The sequence below is a fragment of the Lutjanus erythropterus genome, chromosome 12 (assembly GCF_056507025.1).
Source record: "Lutjanus erythropterus isolate fLutEry1 chromosome 12, fLutEry1.hap2, whole genome shotgun sequence".
NCBI classification, from domain to species: Eukaryota; Metazoa; Chordata; class Actinopteri; order Lutjaniformes; family Lutjanidae; genus Lutjanus; species Lutjanus erythropterus.
Window position 1 is genome coordinate 14,046,294 of NC_139328.1, and position 25,760 is coordinate 14,072,053.

Genomic DNA, 25,760 nt, shown 5'->3' on the forward strand with positions numbered 1-25,760 from the left:
GACTTTGTCTGCTGTTGCTGAGCAGGTATTGTACAGTCAGTTTATCAGGGCTTTTTCGCTGACAACAGCTGCCTGTTTTGGCTGGAAGAGTTCAATGAGAGCGGTGAGACGGAACGGAAACATTAAAGTTGCAGCCTGGAAAACTAAAAAAAAAAGAGCTAAAAAGATGTTAAAGCTGCAGAGTAGGGTGATAATTCTCTGTGGATTTGTCAAATGACTGTTTTCACATTACCCAAGGTCATTTGATCCATTGTTAACAGAAAATATTGATTAAAGCGGCTTGAAGTAAAAAAACAAAAACAAAAAAACACTTCTTCCACCACTCCTAATTTCTTTATAAGAATTCACTCTGGCATTTATACCACTGCAATTTTTAGATGCTTGTGCTGTGGAGAGAAGGGAGGTGTTGTTGCTAAGCATTTTGACACGCTTCCTCTGTTTTAAACTGCCACTGAAATCACTGCATGTAATCTCTATTGCACTGAGCACGATTTTCATGGCAGCAAAGTGTTTGAATCCTGCTTGCTTTCTATCTCAGAGCTGCACCTCTGACCGGGTAAAAGATTTATTCTGTTCGTTTCACTGGGTCACAGAATAGGTGGCCATTGAAATAAGGTAATGCAAGTCAGCAAAGCAGCCATTTAGATTATTGTGTGTGTGTGTGAATAGTTTTTATACCTACACAAGTAGAAAACAGAGAGGTGGAGACAACAAGGTCAGACATACCGTTCCATTTACAGTACACCTCTGAGGGAATGTCCGGCTGAATATTAAACAGTTTCCATCAGTTTCTTCATCCATTTTTCATCCAGCCACAGTCAACAACCAAACATTTATTTGACAAATCACTTTGATTCAAATGTTGTAGAAAATCAAGCCTGTCTGGTTGTTTTTGTTGTGAGAAACGGGCTGCTGATGAATACTTTTTGTCACAATTTTCCAAACCAACAAAACTGCCACTCTGTGCAGCGACTTCCCACTGTTTCCATCTCTCCAATCTTGCTTAATATGTTTGTTTATCTGTCTGTGGCGCTTTCGCCTTTTTGGTAATCTTCCCAATATTGGCAGCGCATTGTGTCTTAATGTGACGTAGTTTAAATATCCTCCTTGTTTTACTCCGCTGCAGACTGAAGGAGGACTAATCAGTCTCCCAAAGCTTTGTGACTGTTTTAACATCCCTGGTTTATCACATCAACCTTAATTATGGTCAGGAGCCCATTTCCTCTGATCTGAATCATTAGAATAATTCTGGTTAAGGGCTTGTGGTGCAGAGTCTTCTCAAAGCTTTCACTCCGCACACAGCCTCCGGGGAATCTACGATGGAGATAAGTTTGAAGTGCAGCTCGAGCGAGTGAGAGGCTGACTTGTCAACAGATGTGGTGCACGGTGGAGCAGGTTGCAGTCAAACCGAGAGGGCATGGACACTGTCAGCGGCGCTTTACTGTACCAGAGAGCTGTAAACTTACACTCTGAGAAATACGGGTTCCAAAAGGTTTCTTCCTGAAAGGACGAGGCTCTATCCAGAACCATTTCCTTCAGAAGTTGTCACAGGTTCTTTGAAAGGAATAGGGTTCCATTAAGAACCTGTTTTATCAAAAAAAAACACTTTTTGGAAGAAGGAGTTCTTCAAGAATTGTTGAAATCCTTAAGGAACTCTTTTGTAAATGGTTCTTCGTACCGTAACATAAAAGGGTTCACAGTAAAACCCCACTGTTGGGTTCTAGATAAAATCCTTGTAATATAAAGGGCTTATTGGTAGAACTCCTTGGGTGGGGTTCTAGGTAAAACCCTTCAAATATAAAATGGTTCTCATTAGAAGTGCCAGGGTGGGTTCTAAATATAACTCTTGCAATCCAAGAAGGTTCTCTGTAGAACCCCCTAACCCTTAGAAAGAGGAAAAGTTCTGAATTGAAGCCCCTCCATACAAGGGTTCTCTGTGGAAACTCTCATAGTAGGTTCTGGGTGAAATTCTGGGTGAAAAGGTTCTACCATGAACCAAAAAGGGCTATGCTATGTGACAAACCAAAGAACCCTTTAATGATTCTAATTAGCACCTCCATTTCTCATAGTGTAGAAAGACAGAGTCAGACTTGATCTATTCCTGAGCTGTTCTGCAGCGCTGCGTCTCCTGGGAGTAAATACAGGAGAGGATGAATCAGGGGAAGAAACCCAGAGGTGTAGGAAGGTGGGCGATGATGCTCAGAAGCTCGCTTTAGGGGTGCCAGGTCAGGACAGAGCGGTGCATTAGAAGATGAACTGTGCTGGTTACTATTTATGAATAGTTCATCCAATGCCCTTTAAAAATACACACACCTCTAGGGGTAAAGCAGCAGTCGAGTTGAAGTGTTGCTGCACTGTCGTTTGACAGCAAAGCAGAATCCTGTGAGAGGGTAACCAGGATAAAAGGCACGGTGATGGGCATTGCTCACTACCTGAGGCAAAGCCACTTCAATGCGTACAAGTGTTTGAACAAAGCAAGCCCAATGTTCCAGATAGGGAATTAAGAGGGTGTTCATGTGACTTGCAGTCTCTCTGAGCTACGCTGATTATGACTCAAACAGCAGCAACAACGCGCAGCTGGTGTGAAGAGCTCTGCCGCATGGATGTCAATTCCTGCCTGTCAAGAATTAATCTGCGCCCCAGTTTTCTGAATTTCAAAATGCCACCTACATAATCTAGTCAATGAAAGAATAAAAAAAAAAAACATTTAAAAGGTGTGAGATGTTGATTAATTGTCCGGTGCGTAGGCGGCTGCAAGAGCAGGGTGATAATTTCAACATTTCTTTTGTGTGCAGATCACAGGGGCACGGTTCCTACAAGTCGAATTCAGTAAGTTTAAAAGCATTTTTAAGCTTTTCAGCACCTTACAGCTGTGGTAATTTACATATTTATATACATGAATACTCAAAATTGTAATTTCACTCACTCACTTGAAATGTCTTTAAGTAGACTTGGCATCCTATATACAGTAATCTGTAGGGTTGGGTACTGAACTCTGCACTTTTTCAGGGTACAAACTAAATTAAGTTGATACTACTGAATACCAGTTCAAAATAAATCAATCAATGCCAAACTTTAGCACCTGAGAGCACATCTGGGTGAGGGATGAACTAGAGCTGCCAGCTAAAAAACTTTCCAAAACGCAACAAAGACACTCACTGTAATATTATTTATGCAAAGTACAAAGATGGCGAGGGCAACAAGTCTAATATATAAATAAACTCAAAATATATCTAAAAGCTGAAGAGTGTGTCGCTAATGTCTGTATGTGTGCAACCAGCTCCAAAGTTTAACCCTTTATGCACAAAAAAACTTTAAGTGAGGCGTCAACAACTTCAGGTGATTAATTAGCTCGGATAAATTATTGTGGCGTTAACTAGGCTTTCTTCACTGTCTTTGTTGTCATTAGCTTAGCATTGTTATTAGCGTTAGCCAACACTCAGCCACTGGTTGCATCGGAAATTCCTCACCAACATGCTAATCAGTGGGTTAAAACAGCAGGTGGGATTAATTACTATGTCTGAAATCTTAGTATGAAACCAATATTCATGAAGAGCAGACTACTGACAGGGGAATATCACAGTTTGAAGCACAGCAGGAGTAACGTCAGCAGCTACAAAATAACAGGAAGCGTATCACATGTGCTTCATCCGTGACACAAACAACAGCGCTGAACGCCCTGGTGACAGACTGACTGGCTGCAGGTTGTAGGGAGAGAGAGAGGTGGGGAGGGATTTATGTCATGCAGTGTGTAAAATAAAAAACAAAATATTCTAAATAAATAGCAAAGTTGAAACTGAGATGCTTGGACTCATTTTTTACAGCTCATTATATATATTTTTTTTATTACAGGGAGAGTAATACCAAATTTCAGGTATCAATACAATTATCGGATAGGTTGAATTGTGAATAGTACCCAACCTAAGAATATAAATTATCTAAGAATTTCTATGACATCTTGTCTTTTTTAAGCCAACACTCAAAGAAATAATAACCTCCCTTTCTTCTGCTTGTTTTCTTACTTTATCTACAAAGCAGATCATACAGTTAGTGAGGAATTGATTACAAAAGTAATGCTATTACAGCTGCAACAATTAGTCGATTAATTGGTTAGTTGCCAACTATTAAATTAATGGCCAGCTATTTGGATAAATGATTAATAATTTTGAGTCATTTTCTAAGAAAACAAGTCCAAATTCTCTGATTCAGCTTCTTAGATGTAAGTATTTTCTGGTTTCTTTATCACTGTATGACAGTACACTAAATATCTTTGGGTTGTGGACAAAATTGACATTTGAGGATGTCATCTTGGGTTTTGGGAAACACTGATCAACATTTTCTGACATTTTCTGAACCAAAGAACTAGTCAGTTAACTGAGAAAATGATCGACAGATAAATTGCTAATTACGATAATCATTAGCCGCAGCCTTAAATGACATTAAAATTTCAAGAAGTTTTAGGCACTTCACCCAAAATCCAAGCACTTTTCAAACACTACATTAAAATTCAAGTGTTTTCAAGGATTTTCAGCCCCTGTATGAACCCTGGAGGGGGCAAAAACAGGTCCGTATTTTGCCTCCCCAGATCCTGGTTATGTTTGTGAAATCAGATCCCTCATCTGCCCAGCGTTTTACCTTTGTGATATAATCTTGTAGGCATCGGGGAGGTAGCAGTTGACGTTCTCCATCTGGAACGGGTCAGCGTCACAGATCTTGTCGTCAGTCCGGCCGTAGTTGGCCGTCTCGATCATAATGACATCACTCCCCGGGCAGCGGAGATCAATTGCATATCCTTCGCATGAGAGCTCTCTCCTGACCAGCCCGAAAGGAAGAGCGGCCCGGCTGAACCCTGCCAGAGGAGAAGAGGAGACAGAGAAGAAACTTTTAGGCAAAATAATAAAATTAATGAGTGGAGAGGGATCACTGCTTCAGTACAATAAAGACCACACATCACGCGGTTAAAAATCCACTGGCACAAAATAAATAGGCGACAGCAGTCCAATATTTACCACAGTTTTAAACAGACGGACCATTACACGCGATACAGGAATGGGGAAAGACGAAACAATTCATCTCTCCATCTCTCTGTGGTCGTGGATGTTGGCTAAAGCATCTAATCTAAGTCATCGGAGACCCAATGGTAACCTCATAAATTCTTGAGCAAACACAAAGGCTACAGAGACATCAGGAAGGCCTCCACCTAGAGAACATCCACCGCAGAGCCAAACCTATCTGGACCGAGGATAGTTTGTTTTACAGTCGTGCAAACCCCCCTCATTTGTTTCTTTTGCTTTACTTGCTCTGTAAAGCGAGATAGAGGAAAAAAAAGGCAGAATCCCGGCAGAATGGAGTGTAATATAATCCATTTTACAGTGTCGGCGATCGAAGAGTCTGGAGTCCACACAGGAGGAAAAATCTATACATGGAACACAGCAGATGGGAGCGCAGCCAAATAGCTCTACTTTGGGGGAAAATTAACTATTTCACTCAAATCTGCCCCCCCCTTTTCAGCACATTACAATGAAATAGATTACTCGTCTGTATTTTCCTTTTTGTCATTTCACAAATAGTGTGGAACTACAGATATGGAGATTTGCAAAGTAAAAAAGTTCTTAAGTCAGTTTCAAAGAGAAAATCTGTAATATATTTACTGAAATGTATCATAAAATAACTATGACATGTCATCAGAGATCAAGGAAACAACACTAGAGTCCTCCTTTGAAATTTATACTCTGGAATAACAGTTTTTGTTTGCCCATTTCACATTAATTCCAGTTCATAATAATGTCAAATGTTAAGTGAATAAGTAAGTGTCTGTTTATGAGTCGCAAGAAATCAGTTTGATAGAAGAAATATGTTTCCACTGCATTATTCGTGCTTTGCCAAATAAAGTATCTGGATTTAGTGGTATCTCTAGTGGAAAATAACATATTACATACATAGTATATACCTATATATTTAGAGGCATCTAGTGATGTGCTGAGAGACTGCAAACCTCACCTTCCCCTTCCAAGCATGTAGGAGAAACTACAGCAGCTGCAAAACTTGCAAAAAAATGTAAAAGGACATATCTAGAGGCAGCGTTTGGTTTGTCCATTCTGGGCTACTGTAGAAACATGGCGGTGTAACATGGCGGCATCCATGAAATGAAAACACAACAATTCTTAGGTTCAGTTAATTATAGACTAATGAAAACACATTATAATATATTCCATTTCTGCTGTATTCTGCCGATAAATCCCTGTAAATTTTACACAGTGGGTGTTTCACTATCACTCAAATCTGCCTGTCCACAGATTTCAGTTAAACAGTTTTTTCTTCTGTATTTCCTTTTTCAAAGTAATGAAATGTCATGTCACAAATGGTGTGAAACTACAGGTGTGGAGATCTGCAAGGAGAAAAGAAAAAGCAATGAAGGAAGAAAAGAGAAATCCATTATCCAAGGTTAAAATGATCCAAAGTAAAAAAAAAAAAAAAAAAAAAAAAAAACAACAAAAGAAATGTAACTGTCTGCAATTCTGAGAAAACAATTAGGTAAAATCTAAGTAGAACATGCAAATGTGTTCCATTTAAGAAGTGCAAGCAGAGCGCTGCATGAACTGTCAATAATCGCCGTTGTTTGCAGCAATAGTGGGTCCCTGAGGGGGCAGCTACCATTTGTATTTTCTGCACCGCTCTCTGCTAATTAGCCCTCCTTTCAGCCTGTTACCTTTTTCCCTGCTCCCATTGGCTCCCGAGCATTGTCATGTACTAACGCTTACCACCCCGGGTTCACTTTGCCCCCTCACTCTAATTATCCTCACACTTTTGACAGTCAGGGCCTGACGCAATTAGCATTGTTTGAACGGCTCAAAGTTGAAGTGATTCCGGCTTGAAATTCCTACCCTGAAACCCCCGACCCACATGTCTGCTAGTCATTTCAGCCTGCTGTGCCTGGCTCAGCTATAATGATATTCTATGTCAGTCTGTTCATGTCACACAAGCAAACAGAAGAGAAAAAACACACCGACATCTGTGAAACATACACTGTTGAGAGTATGAAAAGTCATCGTGTATTAGGGGAAACTTCTGCACACACTAGTAGTGGTAGCAGTATAACAAAATATGAAACTAATGGTATAAATTCTCTGGCATTCAGCCACTAGACATTTCATTATAATACCATGATCTATCTAATGGCCAGTAGATTCTGCTTAGCTGGACTGTTTATCACCTCATTAGGAGACGTCAGTGTAGCCGGACTATAAGTGGAGGGCTGTGGGGTCACTCCATCTATTCCAATAACCACTACAATTACCCAAAGCCTTTCAGAAAACCTGTCCAGAATGGTGGATGATAAAACACAGAGTGAAGTCGCCGGCTTTACTGCGAAGACTAATGATTGTCCCGCCTGCCATTCCTCATGGAAGGAGTGACGGGTTTATCACGGCAGCCACAGAGAGCAGGCAGAAAAGTATGCATTTCATGGGGTTTTAAAATCCTGAGCGTCTTTCGGGCTAAAAAAAAAAAAAAAAAAAAAACACCCTCACACATGCACACGCCATCTGCCTGTGTAACCTCCTTTCTCTGGCTGTCTGCTGGAGACTCTGGCCATCTATCAGGCCACTATGGCACGATGGCATGCTGCTGTCAACAGAGGCCGAGCGATTGATTAGGCTTGTGCCTTGCCGGTCTCCTCCTCCCTCGCCTGTATAGATCTCTCTGGTCATAGGCTAACACTACATCAATTAGGGGGAGTATCAAGACTGTACTGGCGGCCTAAAGAACAAATTGCCTCCTCTCCAAACTGCGGATAGTCTCGGCCTCATTAATGACGGTCTTGTCAACTTGTAATTGGGCGAGTAATGACAAATCTGTCGAAAAAGTTAAAATATATATAAAGGAGATTTCTTTGCTCTGTAGGAGGAGGAGGAGGAGGTGGAGAGCTGAAAGAGAATATATTTTTGGTCGACTTAACTGGATGTTGCTTAAGATCTGAGGATTTAAACACAGCTAAGAAGGAAAAACCTTGTGACAACAAAGGTTTCTGGATGTAGGTATTTCTCTCTGTTGATTTTCTCGGTTTAAACAAGTTTTGCGAGGTTTTGGAGAGACTGGTAGACTGTTTGTGTGCACAAATGTCAATGTCTTAGGGAGGCATGAAAAGCTTTTCATCTCACGTTCTGTGCTTTGTTTGACTGCTCAACTTTGCAGAAGTTGAAGACTGCGACAGAAGGGCACCAGCTGCAGGGAAAACGGTGTCAAGAAAGCTGCAGGAAAAAATCCATAACACGATCCCTGCGTGTGTGTAAAAAAGAAGAAAGGGAACAGGGGGCTGCTCTCTCTGTATCTGTACCTCAGATTAACTTTAAATTACACAATCAGTGAGGGAATTGAATAATGCTCTATATAGAGCATTTAGTCAAATTGCCATGGTAACCACTTTGACTTAGCTATAATTGGCTGTGATCCCTATCCCTGGCCTTGTTGACATGAAGCCTTATCATGCATTCTGGTCAGTGAGTGACTGAGGAAAGTAGCTTTTCAGATTCCTCCCCCCTGACCTGCCTGCTAAGCCGTCTATTGAGCTCGAGAGAGCAAAGCATGGGCCGGGACAGCTTCTCAATATGTTGCATTCTGGGAGTTTTTCTCCTTCTCTCAGTTGACAGCCTATAATTCACTGCCGACAATCCCCCCACCTCATAATACATATTTTGTTTTCTATCAACACCCTTGAAATTGGAAGTGGCACTGTGGCTCAGATGGGTGCATCTGAAACCATCCACAGAGTTTCACTCGGTGGCTTTTAAAACCCTGGAGATGAAACGAAAAGATAATGGAGGTTTTGGTGTCGAGATATTGCCATTTGGCGACTGCAAGAAGCGCCAGACCAAAACACACATGTTGTGGTTCATCTGCTGTGTGTGTCAGCTCTTAAGAGTGCAGTCGTGACCAACTTTTAACCCTCACAAACTCCTCTGCGTCAGGACATCAGATGGTGGGAGAAAGAACTGGAGGAATGTTTGATCATTAAAAAAATAAATAAATAAACTGGAGCATTTTTTTTTGCACTAGCCAATTAGCACCAGAGCCCAGTTTCATAAATAGCAGAAGTAAAATAGTTACATAAAATCATCCTAAGAATTTCCTTAGGATGTTGTAAAGGGGGAACTCTTTCATCTCTAAGTATTTGCCCTCAGCTACTTGCGTCGCTAGAGGGGCCTTAGCGACCATTATCCTCAGAAAAGTTTAAGCAACACATACCAGTGCCTTAAATGTGAAATAATCTATAGAACAAAGGACAACGGCTGAAACGGTGACTGATAAGACACATTTTTCAGGACAGGGAAAACACTGTGAACACTGTGAGTGATGTGCAACTTGTTAGAGAGTACAGAGTTAAAGTTAGCACTAGCAACACTGTAGCTAGCTAGCCAAACATTAACACTGCTTTCTTCTTCTTCTTCTGCAGTAATATTTCTTCTTCTTTACTTCATCTACAGTTCATTTCACAGCAGATTTCTCACGTTGATTTTGTTACTTCTTGTTACCTGCAGGTTTAATTTATGTTAACAAAATTAAAAAGTGTATCTCATTTGTTTAATCTGTAAAAATTTAGTGTAAAAATGACAGGTTGTGATTTTACTGTAACATTTAAATATATATATATATATATATATATATATATATGTGTGTGTGTGTGTGTGTGTGTGTGTGTATATATATATAGAGATTTTTTTTTACAAGTTTAAGATTAATGGTTCAGAATTTTTACTTCCCCCTGTACAATTTGTTTAATTTATTGTTTGTTATTAGATAAAAACAAAGATTTAAGTTAATTCTCATTTTTAATCTAGGGCTGCAGCATCAATAAAATAGTAATTGCCATCCCAGTTTTTCAAAGACCAAGGTAGTGTCTTTAAATGTCTTGTTTTATCAGTCCCAAACCAAAACATAATCAGTTAAATATGATTTTTTTTTTTTTTTTTGTCAATTCTGCATGAAAAGTTACTTTGACAATTACTCAATCATCATAATAGTTCACCAGTGTAATTCTTTTTACTACTTTCCCAGTAGGGCAAGTGAGTTGCTTGATTTTCTAGCCCAATGTGGTATATTATTTGCCCCAGGGATGTGGGCAATCCTAATGGTTGAGCCCTGATATAGTTAAACACGGTGGTCCCACCGTAACACACATGTCGAGGTTCATCTGTTCTGTGTGTTAGCTCTTAAGGGCACAGTCGTGACCAACCTTTAACCCTTACAAACGCCTGTTAGGAGTCTTCAGATGGTGGGAGAAAGAACTGGAGGAATGTTTGATCAGTCAAAAAAAAAAAAAATCTGGGCCATTTTTGGAGGGTAGACAGAGTGGCGAGAGCTGGCACAGACAGAGAGCAAAGGCGTTGGTTGACGCTTGTCATCCTCCATTAAGGTTCCTTTGATTGGCCTTTGTGGTCCTGGAAACGGCAAACAGCTGCATGCAAATGGCCCTGTTTCCCCAAGGCTGGCCCCCATTGTTCTGCGCTTGGTTTTGACAGGGACGCTTTCTCTGCAGCATAAAGGACGGTGTAGCCTTTAGTCAAATAAGAGTGCCCCCACCGTGGTCACAGCAGGAGCGCTTCAAGATAGTTTGTCTCTTTACGTTGTTTTATTCCCGATATTACTGGTAGCCAACATCTTTGGAAGAAAGAGCTGATCTTAGAGTCAAGCCTTTCCTCCAACAGCAGGGGATGCCTCCATAATCCAATATCCGGAGTGACAGAGTGGTCATACAGCATGTTTTGCTCTGGTGGAGAAATGATTTACAATGGAAATTCATAAAGTAGGACAGAAAAAAATAAAAAACGCATTTGAAATTTTAATATTAGGGAACAAAGCATCATCAGTGTTTTGGCTCTTTTCTCCAGCTCCTTTGTTCTTTACTGCAGTATTTCTAATCTGTTCAGTGGAACGTTTTGATTGTCGGCCAAGGAATAAAATTAGCTTAGCAAAAATAAAATCCAAGAGACCACTGCGGTAAACCTTTTATGTATTAAATAAAACAAAAGTACACTTCACTGTCCATGCACATGCCTCTGAACTGACAAACTAAGTACTTCTTCTGCTAATTCAGCTTGCACTGTACAAAGACAGCCTTCAAAATTTCCATTTCCACGTGTCTGAAATTTGTGAGGCATCCACTGAAATGTGTTACACAAGATCGCAAATGCAGTACATGACCAGCCATCAGACGTGAGAGACGCATGGGGGGTGAGGTGGGAGATGAGAAAGGAGATTTGGGATTCACAAAATAACACCTGCTTTTCAAATACAGGCGACACCCCGAGAACGCCTCACTATGCCACAACGGCTCATATTTCATTTCAACTGTTCAAATGCGGTGTAACACTGAAAATCTAGTTGGACATATGGCACCATTTCCCATGACACTTTAGTCCCCGCTCGAGTCCACCTTGCTGGGAATTGTCTCCAAAGACAGTGTCAGACAAGACCACAAACCCCGGGGCTACACCCGCCTTTCCCAGACAACTGCTATCAGACACTCTTGATTCCGATATAAGTATTCTAAAATAGAAACTGGCAATATAGGACTGAGTCCATTTGTGGTTAGATGAAGCGCTCTGAGTCATATCTCTTTTCTCTTTCTGGTGATACATGAATTCAGTGTTGCCACTTCAAATTCCAACCATTCCACCATTTGTATTCATGGCCATGGCCTTTTCTCTAATGCATCTCTTGAACATTTTCTTCACTTAAAAAAAAAAAAAAAAAAACAGTGGGTGGGAGGAGAGAATCACATGCTCCATGTTGACGCATGTCTCCTTGAAGGGGTTTAAGGGTAAGGATTTGTCATATTGCTGAGGCTAAGCGTGACAGACCCTGCTGCTGCCTCTTAACTCCTCAGGTGGGTCCATTTAGAGACAGCTAGATCCTATCACACCAGATGCAGGCGTGTAATGTTTTCTCTTTTAGTTGAGCAGCAAGAATTCAAAGGGAGGAGGGGGGAATCCAACATTCTTCAACACAGGTCTTATGCATAATCGTGGCCACTCTGACTATTGGATTATTAACAGTGCACACTCAGAACATCTTAGGTTATATCGGGGCTAGCTAGCTGCAAGAACCTACCAAAGCTCAACTTTTTAGGAAGCAAGCTTATTTGCTTAATTAGCGCAAAGACTGACAGGAGGAAACAGCTAGCCTGGCTCTGCCCAGCGATAAAAAACCCCCTGCAATTTAAATTTACCTATGAAAACAGTTAAGACTATATTTAAATCTATTTAATACATACAAAAAACTGAAGTGTAACAACAACATATTGACTGTAGTAGTTTTAGTACGCTAAAACATTAAGTGACATTTTTGTCTATGTACAAAACCTCACGTATGAAACCAGTGATAGGCTATGCAAGTTGTACATGTTACTGTTTCAGGGAAAAATGACAGTATTCAAGCACTGGATGCTATTCCAGCATAAATACCACAATGCAAAGCGGTAGCGATGACCAAGGCAGCACTGACATCATGTCAATAACGCTTCACTTTAAACGTAAGTAGGCTTAAGTCTCACTTTTGGAGTCATATATATTTTAAATTAGTTTATCATTGGCACAGGTTACCACGGTTATGCATCTCCAACCAGCAAGGAGGCTCCGAGGAAGTGACGTAATATGCCCTGAACAGACCGAAAAGATAGATGCTACTCTTCATCTACAAAAAAAAGTGAGTTGATCAGTGGTGCAGATTTTGGGCATGTCATGCATAGTATGTACTTTTGGACTACTTTAGTAGTCATAGTTCTGTGTCGAACTTTTTCCTGGAGTCTTCTTGTCACAGTGAGGTTGCTAGGCAACTAGCGCACACACCACAAAGTGTGTACACCTGGTAAGGAAATAGTCTGGCACATAACCCCTGTGTTAAACCACGCCATTTTAAGACGAATTTAATGTCTCTGTGCTAAGCTAAGCTCCAGCTACATATTTATTGTACATCTAACTTTTTCTCTCAAAAACTATTCTTTTGAAATGCTTGTCTCTAAGTCTAAAAGTAAAAGTTAAAGACTAAAAGTAAACGGTGAGTATTTCACTAGATTAGCTACTGTTGCTAACTACAAAGTTAACTAAATAAACAGCTACCTGTTCATATACACACACTAGTTTATTTACAGTGCCGTGCAGGAGACGGTTTCATCTCCACAAAATCAACTGAAAAGACAGACTGGCTGGACCAGACAGTTTGCTCCCCATACAGTAAGCAACAGCAATAATCACCCCTACAAAGCAATCCAAGCCTTCAGAACATTTAGCAACATCTGTTTCCCTCTGTTAAAGTAGAGTTGTGTAATACGATAAGTAACAAATGCAGATTAATTTGTAATTCGCTTGTTGACCAATCTCAGACCCCCATCAGCCATCGTCTGATGACAATTTAGCCTCTGGGGGCAATTTGTTTCTTTTATTACATGAGTCAAACATTTCTCCATGCAGTACACAGCCATCAAAACTTTTTCTGGGTGTTTTAGGTCCAGACAATGTTTTGGCCAATGCGTTCCACCTCTTTCACGCCTGACACGGAGGATTTACGAAAAACCACAATGCTTCTGATACCAAAATCTTGGCCTTTGCCTACAGATCCTACAATAATGTGCAGATGTCCATTTTGTAGAGAGTAGTAGGTGGGCAAACAGTTAGATCGGTTAAATGGCTGGTCAGCTACAATACCTAATCCACTGGGATAATATCTGTGCTTTAGCTGACACATCTCGGTCAAGTTTGAAATTGTTTATGTAAAATTACAAATTTATTTTAAGAAGAATAAGAACTGTGTTAAGAAAAATACCATAATTTTCCTGTAAGCATATAAATCCCTTTAAAAATTACCTAACAACCACACGGTACACAAAATATTTGACATGCACAGACCGTTCTATTTTGATGCTGCAGAAATCACAGGCTGGAATTACACAACACAAAAAATGTGTAAGTTTTGCCACAACCGATGCACAGTCGACATGGTAGATTATTTTGGTTCAACAGAACAGCCAGCTCAGCTGCACAAGACTGCAGATGAAGAATTTCTCCCAGGGGAGCGAGTACTAAAGAAAAAAGCCAGCAAGTGGAGGCTATAATGACTGTGTCTTAATTTGGCCGCAGGAATCAAGGTTTTCTCCTCCGTCGATTGGTTGGATGATCCCTGACCCTGTGGGCGCACATCAAAGAAAACCGGCAAGGAAAGAGAGGAGCATCATTACATTACTAATACATATAATCCTCTAAATGCAAAGAGGGTCAGTGCTTAATATAAATCACACTGACAAGTGACAAGAGTAATTCAGTTGCAGAGACGTTACCAGATGTAATGTCTCCTTTTGTTCAGTACATGGACTCATCAGTTGGATTAAAGCAGAGTATAATTCGACACCTTGTATAGTCTATGGAGAAAAACAACCCATTCATAAAGATACAAATAACTGTCACAGAGGCTAAACATTTGAAAGAAAAAAAAATGTTTGACTTAGAAGATGAAAAAGCCTATATGCTCCCGGGAGAGTGCCATTTTGACAGAATTAGTTCATTGCTAGTTCAATATCTAACATATTGTTGCATCTCCTTTTGCAGGGGAGTTGATGAAACATGCAGAAAGAGGTGAGTTAAAGAAGCGCTCCCGAGTGCAGCAAGGGTATAGTTTCACAGGTTTGATCTACCCTGAGTGATGCTTAACTCCCCTCAAAGCCCATATTTTACCCCTGCACTTAAACCTCAGCTGGATTTTCCGCTCAAGAAGACGTCTCAGAATAAGTCAGGTGCCTCCCCCGCGGTGAAGGATGGAGAAATGGGAGGATGAAGTGGTGAAAGAGGAAGGGTTTGTCTCCATCACATGCTTGCGTCTCTTGTTCTTGTTTGCTGGAGCACAGTCTCCCCATTTCACCCTCCTCCTAATCAACCCCCCACCTCTTCCACCCGGGCCCCACCCGTACCGAGCCGAGCCCAGGAGGCTCACTCGGTACGTCACGCAGACAGGGTGTCAGGAGGAGCTGCAACTAGAACACGGATTACATGAATAATGAGCCAAAGAGTGCAAGGATGACAAGGAACAGAGATCAGGGCCTTAAGACGATAATGAACAGACAATTCTGATAAGAGACACAGGTTTTATCTTCATGCAGATGTCCTGTAGCACCCGCAGTGGCCTTTAACGCAGCTGCGCTATCACTTTCATTGGGCACAAGTCCATTTTGGTCCTTTTGTGCCTTTAAACAAACCCACTTGTGCCAAAAGTGGATGGAGTGTTGCAGTTGAGGTTGTGCTTATGCAGATGAGGTGGTGCAAAGCAATTTTGGTATTCGTTTTGGCATGAAATTGTTTCTGTGTTTCATCCCAACGCAAGAATTTTTTGCGGCTTTAGTTGGTCCACACAAGGGAAAAAAAATCCTTTCATGTATGTTTTGTTTTGTTTCTTTTATTTTAACATACGTTTTTAATCTAGTGCACATTTCATTGTACATTAAAATGCAATTTTTACTGCAATTAAGGCAGAGGCTGTGCTGGCTTAGATTAATGGATGATTTTTATCTGGAATGTCTTCAGGACACATCCTCAGCTGCTGCTAACAATGTCTTCCAGATTGCACATGCTCCACCAGGACTGGAGTTGTGGTCAAAGATTTGTTGGTCTGAACCATTACAACCAGTTTCAGAAAAATAGATGTCATGGACACACTGCTTCTATCTGCTAGCAATGTTCCTAATGAATAATTTCCATCTCAATTAAACAGAAATTTTAATTCAGACTAATTGACTGGTTTTAAAATAACAAAACAGCCATAAAGCTATTACTGTCATATTGGTTTGCTGAGTGTGGCTAATGCTAGCAGAGCTGTGACTTGTAACCTGCTCTCCTTGCAGGTTCACGTCGTTGCTGAATGTGGTTACACATAGCTTCAGTCAAGTGGTTATAAGCTGGTTCATTGTGACACAGCCTATGTACAACCTTATTTTAATTTTCTACATCAAAATACAAAATACATCAAAATAAATACAGTGCTGCTTTTACAAGATGTCTTCTTTGTAACATCTTCCTTCTCCCAAGTTTAACAGTTAACCAGCAGTGTATGTTAATAAAATAATGATAATTAGTTCAACCTACCAGTGTTTCTGTTGTCAACTAGCGGTAGTTGCAATGTTTAAACGAGTAGTCAACTAATCATGCACATCCCTGCTTTCTGCAATGTGAAGGCCATGTGCTGTGCTAGGACTACTGCTTGGAAGCTAATCTCCTAGCATGTTTACTTGCAGCTGATTACTATTGGTTGTGCAAGCCGTTACAATGTTTTATAATAGACCACCCTGGCTGTGGGTTTCAGGATTTTGTTTTATAAGTTTTTATTGAAAAAGGGTTACAACAGACACATTTAAGTTGGAACAGATTATTGAACAATGACATTTGTTGTTTATTTATAACGATGGCTGTGAGCTGTAACCTCAAGACTTTCTGAACAGAGCGGATGGAAATGTTTTGTTGGGCGACAATCTGAGAAATCTGTGATCATAGAACTGTGAGACTGAAAGCATTTATTTTGAGGGAATCCTTAAATGTGGTTTTCAAAATCAAATTTTCTAGACAATTTGTTTATATGAATGTTCAAAATAGATATACTTGGTTTTGGTGGGGGTTGGCATGCGAAAAAAGTTTAAGAAGTTTGTTTCTATTGTAATCATCATTGACATTTTTTTTTGCATGGTTCCAATCACAATTTGTCAAAACTCAACAGAAGCGAAAGAATTAAGAAATGTGGCAGGTTGGTTAACAAATGTTGCTGTTTTTTTTCTCTTTGCTGTACAGATTTTTACTAATTCTTCATGCACAGTTGGTATGCACTTCATCACTGTTTACCTTCTTCTGCTGCAGTAACCAATACAAAAAATAAGCCTACTGAGCATGTGATCAGGCAGTGACAGCCCATCGAGAATCTCCAGTGCATACAGCGATATTGCTAGCACACTGGGTATGCATACTACACATTGTACATACGGTGCGACAGGGGAAGCTTTTGTGGGCCTTTGTACAGCCCTGTTTGGAGTCTCTCAGAGATTTACCAGGAAAGTCAGTGAAAATAAAACAGCCAGGCACATTCCTTGGCAATAACCCCCTGCTATCTCTGGAACACTGACCACTTTGATTGGCTTGAGCGCGATGACCTTGCCCCATTCCCTTCCACCAGCATTCCGGTCAATGCGAGCAGAAAACAGGAGCGCTGATAAGAGATGCACAGATGGGGCGATCTTGATGACAGACAGTTTCCTGCCCCTCATCTTCGATGAGGCCATTGTGCCTCGCACAGTCAATGGGGATATTCGCTACAAGAGGGGGTCAATACCGATAGCGTAAGGCAAACAAAAACGTCCTTTGTGCTTCCCTGTTTCTCTGACTTTTTTCGTGCTGCGTACTTATTCAATTTCCTGCGCGGCAGGAGAGGGCTTCCTTATCTTTGACTGTTTATACCTGCAAATCGGCTGGTGGCCTTTTGTTTGCAGGTGACCCACCCTGAGGTGACATTTAATTCCTGGACAAAAAAATGTGTGGTCATGCTCTATGGCACAGCCTCTCAGCCTGAGGAGATTACTAATACAGTGAATGCAACAGAGCTGCATTCATGGCCTGTAGTGAGAGCTCGCCGGCAGGCACAGAGAGAGAGATCCAACACACGTTATTACACTGATTTGAGTCATATATGACCTGAAGCTATGCAAAAGTGAGTGAAACGAACAAGAAAATATTGGTAGGTGGACCACAGTGGAACCAATTTCATGTTACATTTACACATCAGCACCTCTCTATATTTTTCTGCTTCTTTGTCTTAAGAACAGACACATCAGAAAATCTGTGCGCACACTAAAACACACACCCGAGGCACAGTAAGCACACAAAAGCACATTTACAGAATCCATCATAATTTCTTTTATTGATTGTCATCCTTTCCCCACTGTCGGTATTAGTTTTAACACCGCCATTTACTCTGCAAATCATAACCAGCAGTGACAAAAAACTGAAACCTGAGCTGTTGTGACATTTCTGATACGGATCGAGGAGGACAGGTAGAGACAAATGCATCATTTTTTAACAATTTTCACACTGAGTAAATATAATTGTCGCCCGGCTCTCCTTTTCTTTTCCAAACAGCAAGGGGCTTTTTGTTCAAATGGCCTTCGTGTCCCTCTACACACATGATGTGTCTCCAAATTAAGCTCTCTTTAACAAATTAATGCTTAAAATGTATGCGACTACAAAACAGCTGGAGCGTGGCTGTGCTAAAAAAGAAAATTCACTGTCGTGGGTATTTAGTCAGAGCAACAATCTGCTTTGATTGCCTTAGCACAATGTCCCTTTGGTGCTAAATGTTACATGCTTTGCTTTTGTTTTTGCATGTTTGTTTGGCTCTTGTGCTTTTTTTTTTTGTTCAAATGAAATTAGTTCTGACATGCCTCCAAGCTATTTAAAAGTATTGGGTGAGCATTGAACCGCACTAAAATCCGACAGGTTCTTGTTGCCTCTGTGAATACTTTTGTTTCCATTCCAAAAACTGATTTATATTGTTGGCAAACACCTCCCCATGCACAAAGAAAGGAAAAACTCTACAGCTTTCTATAGCGTAGACTTGGTTTTATTTGAACCCCGTCTGCTTCCTCTCAAGATTAAATGCATTACTTTGTTATGACAGCTGAACCCTCCTGTGATGCAGCGACTCACACCGAGCAAATCCAAAAGTTTAGATTCTGAGGCAAACTACTTTGTGGTCGTAAGCCGGACTCATCTATTATTTGAATTAGGCTGCCTGGAGGAAAAAAAACAAGTGCGGACAGCATTTAAGAAAGGAAAGAGTGAGGTAGGCATCTGGTCCAATGTTTATACAACTTGTTACCATAAGGGGTGTGAATTGAACGGCTCTAGGATGATACGAGCAAGTGAGATTTAAAGCATGCTTAACAAATGAAATCAAACTGTCACAAAAAATGTAGCTCCTAGCCCATTAAATTAAGTGTTTGTTCATCAGCCTGGCCGAATAACAGCAAGTTTTACAATCACATCTAAACACACAATAAAGCACGAGCTTCTCTCCTAAAGGGGGGAAAAAGGGTTTGCTCTCACATTCGCATATTGGATGGAGACATTTCTTGCTGCTTTTTGCTTTACCAAAAACGCACTCAGGAAATCGCTGTTGCAATAAATCTAGGATGACCCTATCAAGGGTGATATTGTATTTCATTTCCTCTGAGTGAAATACTGATCCTGGAGATTCATGTGACTCTGGCTCATTTCAATTTCATGTTCTCTTATGATTCAAAACTTTCCAGGTCCATGGTTATTATTAAAACAGCATATTGTTACGCAATACTATACAGAAATATATCTGGCACTCTGTACAAAGACTGAAAAGCTGCATACTGCAGGGATTGTGGCAAACTGCTGACAAAACTGTATTAGAAATAAAGGAAAGAAAACAACAAATGTGATGATTTATCTGTCTCCATGTGGCTCCATATCTGCAAAAAAGTCCATTCAATCCAGATGATGAACCCCTGCCTTATTTCTCGAGATACTTCCAGTTGGGCAGAATTTCCATGCAAGACTGATATATCAGGTTTTTTTTTTTTTTTCTTCCACTGTGCTTGTTCTCACCACACAGATTGACCAGTCATCTGTGAATCTCCCATGGTTTAGCTGATAATTCATGATCGCCCTGCCATGGACCCGCAGCATTCAATATGAATTATAAAATGGCAAGCCAAGCATATCAATGGATGACAGACTGGATGTGTATGGCCCGGGGCCAGAGAGGAGCTAGAGCACAATGAGCTTCTCCATTCAGTCAACCCCAGGACTGGAAATACCAGTGTGGCACGAGGGAGGGTCTTCCATCAGCACAATGTATGGCACTGCTTGAGACAAATGTTGTGCTGAGACGTATTGTTAACCTTTACAACCTTTTGGGGAGAAACACAAGCATGCTGGTATGTTCAACCGAGGAATATTTCACAATCACAAGAAATCTCCCTTGTTACAGCATGTGTTAACCAGAGCAGCTCGAGACTAACAGGAATAACAGAGCAGAGAATATTTTGCAGGAGCCTGTTCTCTATTTGCACAATGTAGTGCCTAGAGAGGAAACAGTGTGAAAATTTCATATAGCAATTATAATAACGAAAATTCTAATATTTATCTGTACTTTTTTTTAATGTGTTAAAATGTTGTCTGTGTTTTCACGAACACAAACCCATGCTGCATCTGGAAGAATGCTGCTAAATTTAGCTGATGCTGGGCAGTAATTACCTCGGGTTTTATCAAAGCATGCTATTCAAACATGGTTATCACAATAATTCAAATGTGCAGCTAATCATCTGGACTTTTATAGCAATTTATAATGAAATTGATCATCATTTCATCCCTACAAATGGTACGTATAACCATTAACTTCCTGTCAGTGCTATAGTAACTTTGCTTTCACTTACATTTTGATAATCATCTCAGTGTCTTAGATAGCTGTTAGCAACATTAGCTAGTCACTCAGTAACCCTACAGACCCAGCTTATGGTAATTCTGTAATCGTCATCTCCATTCAAATCTCCATTCAAACTCATCAGAAACATCTTGGCTCATCTTTCCACTGCTACAAAACTCACCAACTCTGGTTTGGTCAAAATAAAGTAAAGGTCTGTTTACTTTAGGTCAACACTATAGTGATGTTACCTTCACCTACAAACTTGGTGATTATTTCATCCATCACCCAGAGACGGTTCACCCCAACATAAAAAAGAAAACACATATTTTTCCACTGGCTTCTATTGATATTTATCCATCTCTGCTGTTTTGGAGTTTAGAAGATATCTGCTGCAGAGATATCTGCTTTCTCTCCAATCTAATAGAAGTAGATGGCACAGTGGCCAGACGCTGTCCAGTGTCTTTTTACAAAAATCATGACCTGGTGACTCAAGATAATCCACAGACCTTGTGTGCAGTAGACTCTACTAGAACTACTTGCTGTCTAATAGAAAGACAGTAGTTCCTACCTGAAACTGCTCACATCAAAGTCTGTGAATTACCTTGAGTAACTGGGTCATGATTTTTGTAGATATGCTGCTTTTTAAATTTTTCAGATGTATTTTTTTATTCTTAATTTTTTATTTTGGTCCTTTCAGCACCACAGCCGAGTGCCATTTAGTCCCATTACACTGAAGAGAAGGCAGAAGGCCGATGGAGTCCAGAGTATTTTGATTTTGTTAGGTAGTTACTTCATGTTTCACAGTTTTCTTAGTACATATTCTTAAGAGTATTTACTGTTTGTTTTGAATATAGGGTTTTGGAGCATGTTAATAATCACCCCAGAGTCTTAGGTAACCAACATTAGCTAACTACCATCACTATCTCTATACAAGCTTGACAGAAACAAAATAAAACTTGGCTAAAATAATCACAAACTCTGGTTGTTTGGTTGAAATAAACCCTTATCCCTGGGAGAGGTGAAGTTCTTGCTATTTTCTCATACATGCTTCTTGTGTCTACTGAATTTTCAAAAAAACTGCACATGAATGTCTCTCACAAGCTGCAACACTACAGGACCTAAACAAACACGGCCTCTTCGCTCTGATCTCCTCACTGTCCCCGCAGATATCAAACACAAACCACTTAATCTTTTACATTTCCCTTTTGTGCAATATTCAGATATGAAGCCCAAGGTGTCTGCTCTCCTTTTGCCATTTAAACACAACAGCCAGCCAACTAAAAGTGTTGACACTGACTACACGACATAATCCTCCCTAAATCTGTCTTTCTTTACTTTAGAGACTTAGATAACAGCTCTCATTCACTCGCAGCAGGTATGTTCCTGTGCACTTGCCCCACCTTTGTGGCTGCTCCCTTTGAATCTGCTTGTCTTCTTTCATATGGGTAGACTGGGCGGTCTGAACCATCTAAAACAAATCTGATACCTGCATGACCTAGTTTTCTCTAGCAGCGGTGTTATCTTATAGATGTGTTATATAATGGCACAAGGATGTGGAAGAAACGGAGAACAAATAATGAGAACAAGAATTAGCATATGCGGAGGGTTCAGAGGTTTTAGTGTGATGTTTTCTCTGTATGGTTCTACCCAATTAAAAATATCAAAAAGATAGAACTTTGACATTACTCAAAGTTACAGTCCTTTTCATCCAGTCAATCTCAATTTCTGATACTATTTAAGGTCTAAAATGTTTTACCAATAGGCAATAAATATATTGACATTCTGTAATGATCCCTCTATGCTTTAGTTTTCATGTTAGCGACGGGTCTGCCATTCCCACGCTGGATTCAAATTGCTTTCACACACAAGAAATTCACAGTTTTTGATTTTGTCTCATTGTTGGCAGCCTGACTGTTAACTTTTCGCTCTCTTTACACAGAATCAGAGCTGTAAGTTGCTGCTAATGCGCTAAAAGCATTCAACAAGTGAGGCACAGGGTCGCTTTTACCTTAAAGCAATCACGACAGGAAGATATTTGCCACAGGCGTTGGCACTAACTGCAACAGCTCATCAAAAACGCATACAGACAAAACAAGAAAGATATTATTTCACGCACTTTTTTTCTGCGAGAGTAATGGAGACTAATGGAAAAAGAAAAGGGCAGCCACAGTGAGCTGCAGCAACAAGGCCAACTGTAGTGTGACAAACTATCTGCATCATGTGCGCCATTAAAGTGGCAACAATTCATCGATAAACCAAATATTAAATCAATCACCGACTATTTTGATCATTGATTAATCTTATTGAGTCATTTTTTAAGAAAAGAATGTCCAAATTCTCTGATTTCAGTTTCTCAAATGTGAATATTTTATGGTTTCTTCACTCCTCTATGACGTTAACTCAATATCTTTGGGTTGTGGACAAAACAAGACATTTCAGGATGTCATCTTGGACTTTTCTGAGATTTTATGGACCAAACAACTGATTGTTTAATCAAGAAAACAACTACACAGATTAATCAGTAATGAAAATAATTGCAGTCCTACACACCATCAAATCAGATTGCAGTTGCTCCTAGCATGATGAAAAAAAAGGAAACTTAATCACTTTATTTAACTTTTTTCTCGTATATTTTATAAGTAGCTGCTTAAAGAGCGTTTGCTGCTGGCCAAATCATCCAGAAATTAAATTTTAAACCTGCAATAACTGATGTTTTTGGGCATTTGAGGGCAGCAGAAACAAGTTGTGAACCCAACAGACAAACCATCATCTCATAAATTGACATGACAAACTGCTTCATTGGCAGCAGTTACCAATTTTTTAATTTAAATGTATTTAATTATTTGAAATGGGACAATGTACAATAATCAACATTTGAATGCATGTAAATGCCAGATGCTTTTAGGCACCCTAGAATACTAAATTAATACAATATGCACAATGGTTGCAATAGTTTAAGACATACTACATCGTTTATACAACAACAGTTATAAGTTATGATTAATTCTGGGTCATGTATTTGGCAACCAGATCGATGTTAGTGTCTTTTAGCTCTGTTTTTGGTCTCCACCACCTCCCGAGGGAAATATCTGCCATAGCTGCTTAATGCTTAACTATGTCCACCAGCTTTCCTCTAATTTTGTGTCTCTGTCTGACTGCTGGTGCTGAGTAGGTAGTGTACAGAGGGTCTTCAGAGCTTTTTGCTGAAAACAGCTGCAGCCCAGCTCTGCGAAGTCGAGGGCAGCTGCAGATTCAGGTGATAATCCTCTGTAGGTTCATCACTTTGAGCGACCCCTTTTATACTGTCACGATGATACATTGCTAGTATAAAAAATATTGATTATAGCCGCTGTAAGGATTGTCACTTTAACTGAATAATCTATGCTCAAGTACATGGACTTGCTGCAGTTTCTCTGGCAGCGGTTAATTTCATTCGATTTTGCACAAATTGACAATGTTTGTCAAAACAGAGGCCGACTGGTGCTCATTCCCCATACTGGCCGCGGAAAGTCAATACGAGGAGAGAGAAAAATCACTTCCTCTTCAACTATGTCGATGAGTGTTTCAAAGCATGAGGAATGTTTTGGGTGAAAACGATAACCTGATTATACTCTCTCCTGGTGAGGGACAGGAGGTAATTATCAAGTCGAGTTTTTTGTTGGCAGGACTCTGATGGAAACGTAGATCATAAGCGTCGGGATGCTGGCCCTCAGGGCTGGACAGGCTGAAGGTGAGTGGCATGTGGATAGAATCAGATATTGTTTTCAGAGCAACCCGCACACGCACACACACACACACACACACAAACACACACACACACACACACACACACACACACACACACACACACACTCCTTTATTGATGGATGGGCAAATATGCATTCTTAGGCCTGAGAGCTCTCACATCAACTGAAACCCAAAACCTGAACTTTCTGCATACCAAAGCAGTATTCCTCTTTAAGAAATTCAACAGGACTATTCAGCTCAGTTCGAGAGCAAGGCCAAGTCAGAGGGCTATTCTTCAAATGCCTTGAGAAGACTCTTCTGTATTATCTAAAATTAATCTACAAAAAATGCATCTCTGCTTGAGAGACTGCTGGGATAGTCTGCTCCATTGCAGTCCGTCTTTGTTAACAAATTGTGCATCGCAGCTCGACCTAAAATAAAACTTGAGGAGAAATCTATTGAAGAACAAAACATCGAGAGAGAGAGGGGAAAAAAGGCAAAATCCAAATTGAAAAGGAAGCCCCCAAAATGATGTGCTTCAGCATCTATCTGTAATCAATGCTTGGCACACAAGCATGTGATTTTGGGTTACTTTATTTCCCAGTACAATGAGACTGAAAGGGGGGGAAAATGTAATGATCATCATTAAGCAGACATACCAACATCAGTGGTTTTGATGGGCATGTAACAGACGGGTGTGTTTTGTGACAATACTTGTAATTACAGCCAAATGTACTAATCAAAAGTGAGGGAAGGAACCAAAAAAAGAGCCCTGGGATGTCATTTCAGACAATTAAAAACACTGACACATTCTTTCCCAGTTCCAGAGTCTGGCGCTGATTCAAGTGCCCTGCATTTGATGGTTGCAGGTGTACCGACTGCACAGGACAATCTGATTTAGGCATAAATAAAAAAAAAAAAGCATATTCTCTGCAGCTCCAGTGCCTCAAAGTACACGCAATCAGTTATAAAGCTCAATGTGCACAAAAGGTGTGGTTATGTACCTTTAGGGCAGTGTTTCTCAAACGGGGGTACTAGAACTCCTCGGGGTAACTTGGAGTGCTGCTAGGGGTTTGTGAGATGTTTTTGTAAAAATGTTAATTAAAAAACATCAGCCATGCATGATTCCTAGGATAATTATAGCCTGGTATAATACGTTTAATAAAAAATGTAAATGTAAGTGTGATTAAAGTGGAGTTATGGCATCCTGAGCAGAGAATGACATCACACTCTGAGCAAGTCGCTCTTTCAGTTTTCAACATGGCGGTCTGGTGGGCAACTTTCTCATATTACAGCTAAACAGTGCACTAAAATCTGTTTCTGAAAACATTTTAAGTGAGAAAGACGCAATGTAATGACATAACCTTGATCCATATATGATCAACACTGCCTAGTTTCATAGTTTCAGCTGAGTTTTAGTAATCTCCATTGGAAACCAGAGCCAAAATGGCGGCCACCAGGTCTCAATATAACTTGTATTACAGCTAAACAGTACACTAAAATCTTCTGAAAACATTTTTAAGTGAGAAAGAAGCTGTGTAGTAACATAACCTTGATCC

At 40.2% G+C, this 25,760-nt stretch overlaps 1 protein-coding gene across 6 annotated transcripts in view; it reads right to left on the reverse strand.

The window, feature by feature from the left end:
• adgrl2b.1 (adhesion G protein-coupled receptor L2b, tandem duplicate 1) overlaps positions 1 to 25,760 on the reverse strand; it is a 136,320-nt gene that overhangs the window by 71,519 nt on the left and 39,041 nt on the right. For all 6 annotated transcript variants that reach the window (XM_084732756.1, XM_084732757.1, XM_084732754.1 and 3 more), the window contains exon 3: positions 4,636 to 4,849. In XM_084732756.1, the coding sequence (XP_084588882.1) occupies positions 4,636 to 4,849 (214 nt within the window). The remainder of the gene's footprint in view (positions 1 to 4,635; positions 4,850 to 25,760) is intronic.